The following is a 6,906-nucleotide window of genomic DNA, read 5'->3' as shown; positions in this document are numbered from 1 at the left end:
ACCAAATCGGAGAGATAGATAGGAGAAAACCCATGTAATGCTTTGTAGGTTAGCAGTAAAATCTTGAAATCAGCCCTAGCCTTAACAGGAAGCCAAAGTAGAGAGGCTAGCACTGGAGTAATATGATCAAATGTTTTGGTTCTAGTCAGGATTCTAGCAGCCGTGTTTAGCACTAACTGAAGTTTATTTAGTGCTTTATCCGGTAGCCGGAGAGTAGAGCATTGCAGTAGTCTAATCTAGAAGTGACAAAAACATGGATTAGCTTTTTTGCATCATTTCTGGACAAAAAGTTAATTATTTTTGCAATGTTACAAAGATGGGAAAAAAGCTATCCTTGAAATATACTTGATTTGTTCATCAAAGGAGAGATCAGGGTCCAGAATACCACTGAAGTCCTTCACAGTTTTATTTGAGATGACTGTACAACCATCAAGATTAATTGTCAGATCCAACAGCAGATCTCTTTGTTTATTGGAACCTAGAACTAGCATCTCTGTTTTTTTCCGAGTTTAGAAGTAAAACCTTTGCCGCCGTCCACTTCCTTATGTTTGAAACACAGGCTTCCAGGGTAGGCAATTTTGGGGCTTCACCATGTTTCATTGAAACGTACAGCTGTGTGTCGTCCGCATAGCAGTGAAGGTTGACATTGTGTTTCCGAATGACATCACCGAGAGGTAGAATATATAGTGAAAACAATAGTGGTACTAAAAAGGAACCTTGAGGGATGCCGAAACTAACAAATTGATTTGTCAGAGGACAAACCATCCACAGAGTCGAACTGAAATCTTTCCAACAGAGACAGATAAGATCTAAACCAGTGCTATGATGGGCTCTAAAACCAGACTAAAGCATTTCGTATACATTATTTGTCTTCAGCGAGGCAGTGAATTTCTGCGTAACAGCTTTTTCAACAAGTTTTGAGAGGAATGGGATATTCAATATAGGCCAATAGTTTTTTTTTTTAATTTCCGGGTCAAGGTTTGGCTTTTTCAAGAGAGGCTTTATTACTGCCACTTTTAGTGAGTTTGGTACACATCCAGAGGATAGGGAGTCATTTATTATGTTCAACATAGGTGGGCCAAGTACAGTTAGTAGCTCTTTCAGTAGTTTAGTTAGAATAGGGTCCAGTATACAGCTTGAAGGTTTAGAGGCCATGACTATTTTCATAAATGTGTCGAGAGACAGGATCAAAAATGTTGAGTGTCTCCATTGATCCTAGATCCTGGCAGTTCTGTGCAGACTCAGGACAACTGAGCTTTGGAGAAATACGCAGATTCAAAGTGGTGTCTGTAATTTGCTTTCTAATGATCATGATCTTTTCATCAAAGAAGTTCATGAATTTATCACTGCTGAAGTGAAAGCTATCCTCTCTTGTTGAATGCTGCTTTTTAGTTAGCTTTGCGACAGTATCAACAATACATTGTGTTCTTATTCTCCTCAATTAGGTTGGAAAAATAGAATGATCGAGCAGCACTGAGGGCTCTTTGATATTGCACAGTACTGTCTTTCCAAGGTAGTCGGAAAACTTCTAGTTTGGTGGAGCGCCATTTCCGTTCCAATTTTCGGGAAGCTTGCTTCAGGGCTCAGGTATTTTCTGTATACTAGGGAGCAAATTTCTTGTGACAAATGTTTTTTGTTTTTAAGGGTGTTACTGCATCTAGGGTATTACGCGAGGTTAACCGATTTTTGTACTCCGACTTCCTTGGGTAGGTGGAGGGAGTTTGGAAGGGCATCTAGGAATCTTCGGGTTGTTCAAGAATTTATAGCACGGCTTTTGATGATCCTTGGTTGGGGTCTGAGCAGATTATTTGTTGCGATTGCAAACGTAATAAAATGGTGGTCCGATAGTCTAGCATTATGAGGAAAAACATTAAGATCCACAACATTTATTCCATGGGACAAAACTAGGTCCAGAGTATGACTGTGGCAATGCGTAGGTCCGGAAACATGTTGGACAAAACCCATTAAGTCGATGATGTCTCCGAGAGCCTTTTGAAATGGGTCTGTGGACTTTTTCATGTGAATATTAAAGTCACCAAAAATTTGAATATTATCTGCAATGACATCAAGGTCCAATAGTAATTCAGGGAACTCAGTGAGGAACGCTGTACACGGCACAGGAAGCCTGTAAACAGTAGCTTTAAAAAGTGATTGAATAGGCTGCATAGATTTTATGACAATTTTTTTACCTTTATTTAGCTAGGCAAGTCAGTTAAGAAACAGGTCTTTTGGAAGAGCACCAGTATTTATTTAACTTTTATTTAACTAGGCAAGTCAGTTAAGAACAAATTCTTATTTACAATGACAGCCTACCGGGGAACAGTGGGTTGACTGCCTTGCTTAGGGGCAGAACAACAGACTTTTACCTTGTCAGCTCAGGGATTAAATCTTGCAACCTTTCGGTTGCTAGTTCAACACTCTAACCACTAGGCTACCTGCCGACTACAAGCTCAAAAGACGAAAATGCAGTATTACCTCCGCCTTTGCGGGATGTGCAGGGATATGGTCACTATTGTAAATGAGAAGAAGCCTCATTTAACACAGTAAATTCATCAGGCTTGAGCCATGTTTCAGTTATGCCAATCACATCAAGATTATGGTCAGTGATTAGTTCATTGACTATGACTGCATTGGAAGTGATTAAGTAACCCTATTTTGAGATGTTTTGTTTTGCTCAACCTGGATTGAGGCCCAGACACGGTCTCGATGGGGATAGCTGAGCTGACTACATTGACTGTGCTAGTGGCAGACTCCACTAAACTGGCAGGCTGGCTAACAGCCTGCTGCCTGGCCTGCACCCTCTCTCATTGTGGAGCTAGGAGAGTTAGAGCCCTGTCTATGTTCTTAGATAAGATGAAAGCACCCCTCCAGCTAGGATGGAGTCCATCACTCCTCAGCAGGCCAGGCTTGGTCCTTTTTATGGGTGAGTCCCAGAAAGAGGGAGGGGCAGAAAACAGTTTTCAACCAGTGATTGAGTTGTGAGTGTCAGCTGTAGAGCTCATCACTTCCCCTAAGAGACAATTACTCAATGCTGACACATCTTTCTAGCTGATTTACACGCTGAAGCTTTGTTGCGCTTGGTGACCTCTGACTGTTTCATCCTAACATCGTTGGTGCCGACATGGTAAAACAATATCCCTGTACTGTCCACACTCGTCAGTTTTAGCCTTAGCCAGCACCATCTTCAGATTAGGTTTTATGTTTGGTAGCTCTGCCCCCTGGTAGACCATGTATGATCGCTGGATAATTATTTTTAAGTCTAATACTCGTTGCTTAATGGGGAGAACCAGTTGAACATTTCTGTCGGCTGAATGAGCGACACCTGTTGAGTATGCCAACAACATTTCTTTCCAGGAGCCTTGAGAAAATTGTCCGGCTGCAGGGACTGTGAGGGGGGGATTTATACTACTATCTGTACTTACTGGTGGCACACACGTTGTTTCATCCTTTCCTATACTTAAATTGTCCTTGCCTAACGATTGCATCTGAAGCTGTGCTTGCAATACACCTATCCTCACCATAAGGCGATAGTTCTCCTGTATAGTATGAGTACAGTGACTGCAATTAGATGGCATAGTGTTAATGTTACTACTTAGCTTCGGCTGGTGGGGTCCTGTAGAACCATGTCCAGATAAAGCGTCCAGGGTGAAAAAGTTGAATGAAAAAAACTAAGACTTTGGTAAATGTATTAAAAGTAAAAACTGAAAAGTCTGGATGATAGCCAAGTAGCAACAAACAGCACAACAGCACTGAGACGAGTCCGGAAGTTGAGGGCCTTGATGAAAACCTGCTCCAGACCTCAAACTGGGGTGAAGGTTCACCTTCCAACAGGTCAACGACCCTAAGCACACAGCCAAGACAACGCAGGAGTGGCTTTGGGACAAGTCTCTGAATGTCCTTGAGTGGTCCAGCCAGAGCCCGGACTTGAACACGATCAAACATCTCTGGAGAGACCTGAAAATAGCTGTGCAGCGACGCTCCCCATCCAACCTGACAGAGCTTGAGAGGATCTGCAGAGAAGAATGGGGAAAACTCCCCAAATACAGGTGTGCCAAGCTTGTAGCGTCATACCCAAGAAGACTCGAGGCCAAAGGTGCTTCAACAAAGTACTGAATAAAGGGTCTGTATGGTTATGTAAATGTGATAAGTTTATTTAATTTATACATTTGCAATAATTTCTAAAACTGTTTTTGCATTGTCATTATGGCGTATTGTGTGTAGATTGATGAGATAACAAAATGTGGAAAAAGTCAAGGGGTCTGAATACTTTCCGAATGCACTGTATCTGACACTTAGCGATTCGCTATTCAGTAGTATGTTTTCAATCAAGGAAGTTCACATGCCAATTGAGGAAACATGCATATCACACCAAATGACAAACAGTTGTTTTTGTCTTATGTGGGGTTTTTTCTCACTCTGGCTTAGAGCACCCAGCTACGTCTCAGGAACCCCCTTCACTGGTTGTTACACCTATGGACACCTGGGAGGTTAGACGATAAAATACATTTCCAACAAAACAAATTAATAAATGCATTCTTAAACTGTTTATGCACATATTCTGAATAATGGCTTTCACTTGTGGGAGTTTAGTAGTACTGATATATAAACAACCAGAAAGATGGATGTTTTCACTCTTTAAAACATGCACGCACACACACTGATGCCTTTCATTCATGGGAGTTAAGTTGTCTAAATACATGAAATGTTGCACTTTTGAATAAATTTGACCACATACGGTACATGCACACACCGGCTGATGGCTTTCATATGTCTTCCTTGACTTTTACTCAAACTTTAACCCTCTTCAGGATGAGGGTCTGGACTCAGATGATGACTGCAGCTCTGTCTCCAGCTATGGGTCTGACTTCTCTGCAAGAAGAGGTTATGGCTCCATTGCTTTGGGCCTCACTGGGGTAGGACCATTTTATGGACAGTTACCATAAAGCTACCATTTACAACAACATACTGTAGTTGTTTTGGAAGATATGGCTTGAATAGCAAGATATTAGCTGTCCCGTGAAATATTTCTTTTAATACTTTTTCTATTTTTTTAAATCTTTCTTTTTCCTTTCTCTTAACATCAAAGGTGATATTTGTGCAAAAATACAATCATACATCAACTTTTCAAAATACTTGACACAGCTCTTGATTTTGCAGTTCATAATTGCATCATGTTTTAAACTATTGCAATGATTACTTAAAACCCCCCAAAATGATTGATTTATTTAGGCCACCTTTTCCCAAAAAAGTTGTGAAATACTGATGGTGAGGCTTAACCCTTTTTTTCAAATGCATATTCTTGATACCATTTGAAAGGAAACAGTTTGAAGTTTGTGGAAATGTGAAATGAATGTAGGAGAACTTAACACATTAGATCTGGTAAAAGAAAAAAACATGATTTTTTTCCCCTCATCTTTGAAATGCAAGAGAAAAGGTCACAATGTACTGTTCTAGGTTAGGCAATTTTGGCCACTAGATGGCAGCAGTGCATCTGCAAGGTTTTGGACGGATCCAATTAACCATTGCATTTTTGTTCAAAATGTTGTATCAAGACTGCCCAAATGTGCCTAATTGGTTTATTAATACATTTTTAAGTTCATAACTGAACTCAACAATAGCATGGTATTCTTTCACTGTAATAGCTACTGTAAATTGGACAGTGCAGTTAGATTAACAATAATTTAAGCTTTCTGTCCATTTCCCATATGTCTATGTACTGGGAAATGTTCTTGTTACTTACAACCAAGGCGCGGGGGGTGGGTAATCAGGTTGTGGTTAATATGGTTGTGTTTGGTAATCCTTCCATTTCCAAAATGACGCCTGAAGAACATGCTTTGTCTCCAAATGAGTAGCTTTGAAATGTCCCTCTCCTGTCCTCTTGTCAGCGCACTGGCAGTCTTCTGAGTGTGTACAGTGAGGCGGGGGACTTTGGGAGTGTGACTGTCCAGGGGGCAGTGGAGTTCTCGCTAAGGTACAGAAATGCAGAGGAGCTCATCGTCACAGTGGAGCAGTGTCAGGACCTTGCCTACGCCAACCCTCGCAAGCAGCGCACTGACCCGTAAACTCAACACACCACGCATTCATGCACATAGACACACAAATTCAGACCAATATTATAGTAGTTAAATCAGGTGTTTTAAAGATGCACTATGCAGAAATCATTCTGCCATTTCCTGGTTGCTAAAAATTCTAATAGTTAGCAATAATTTCAATTGATGTGACAAAACAAGCAAGTATAGTGTAGAGAATTATTGTACCATCTAATCTGCTGTGAAATATATTTTCCATAACCCAATATATTGTATTTTCAGCTGTTTGAAGCTGGTGTACAAAACTGAAAGTAAAAGACCCAAAAACGAGAAATAGTGCACATAGAACAGATGTACCGCTTCTTAGACTTGCTTTCAATGAGAATGACAGATCTATAACTTACATTTCTATGTGAATTTGGTCGAGTCGCCCAAAAAGTTACATATTGCAGCTTTAATTGGGGTCTCCAGAACCTACAACAGGTTTTTAAAAAAAAATACGAGCCAAATAATAAGTATTTAGTAGAGTATTAGATCAGTTTATGTTAAATATTTATAAGGGGTTAGAATGGGAAAGGACCTTTAAACTATGGTCATTGCTGTGTAGAATACAAGATGACTCATCTCCCATGGCATCAATACTATAAGTAGTTCACTATTTTACAACTTGATGTTAGATGGTTCCTCACCCTTAAAGTAGTCTATGGGCCAGGAGAAACTGAAACTGTAAGCCACTACAAACTTCAGCTAACTTTAGCCACCACAACCTAACAATCAATGGAAGTTATGGGGGCATGTGAGACAAATCACCTTTAAGTAACATCAAACCAAATATGGAGTTGATTTGATTTCAGGTGATTTTGACATTATCATTTTT

The 6,906-nt window shown here is 40.2% G+C and overlaps 1 protein-coding gene across 3 annotated transcripts in view; it reads left to right on the top strand.

Annotated features, from left to right (window-relative positions):
• Positions 1–6,906, top strand: part of si:ch211-266g18.6 (synaptotagmin-like protein 2) — a 54,788-nt gene that overhangs the window by 22,183 nt on the left and 25,699 nt on the right. For all 3 annotated transcript variants that reach the window (XR_003869586.1, XR_003869587.1, XM_029714067.1), the window contains exons 7-9: positions 4,426–4,487; positions 4,809–4,913; positions 5,886–6,058. Coding sequence is in view for 1 of the 3 variants with exons in the window: in XM_029714067.1 (XP_029569927.1) it covers positions 4,426–4,487; positions 4,809–4,913; positions 5,886–6,058 (340 nt within the window). In the remaining 2 variants the exon portion in view is untranslated. The remainder of the gene's footprint in view (positions 1–4,425; positions 4,488–4,808; positions 4,914–5,885; positions 6,059–6,906) is intronic.

Source organism: Salmo trutta, chromosome 25, assembly GCF_901001165.1.
Source record: "Salmo trutta chromosome 25, fSalTru1.1, whole genome shotgun sequence".
Lineage (NCBI taxonomy): Eukaryota > Metazoa > Chordata > Actinopteri > Salmoniformes > Salmonidae > Salmo > Salmo trutta.
This window is presented reverse-complemented; position numbering and strand designations above follow the sequence as displayed.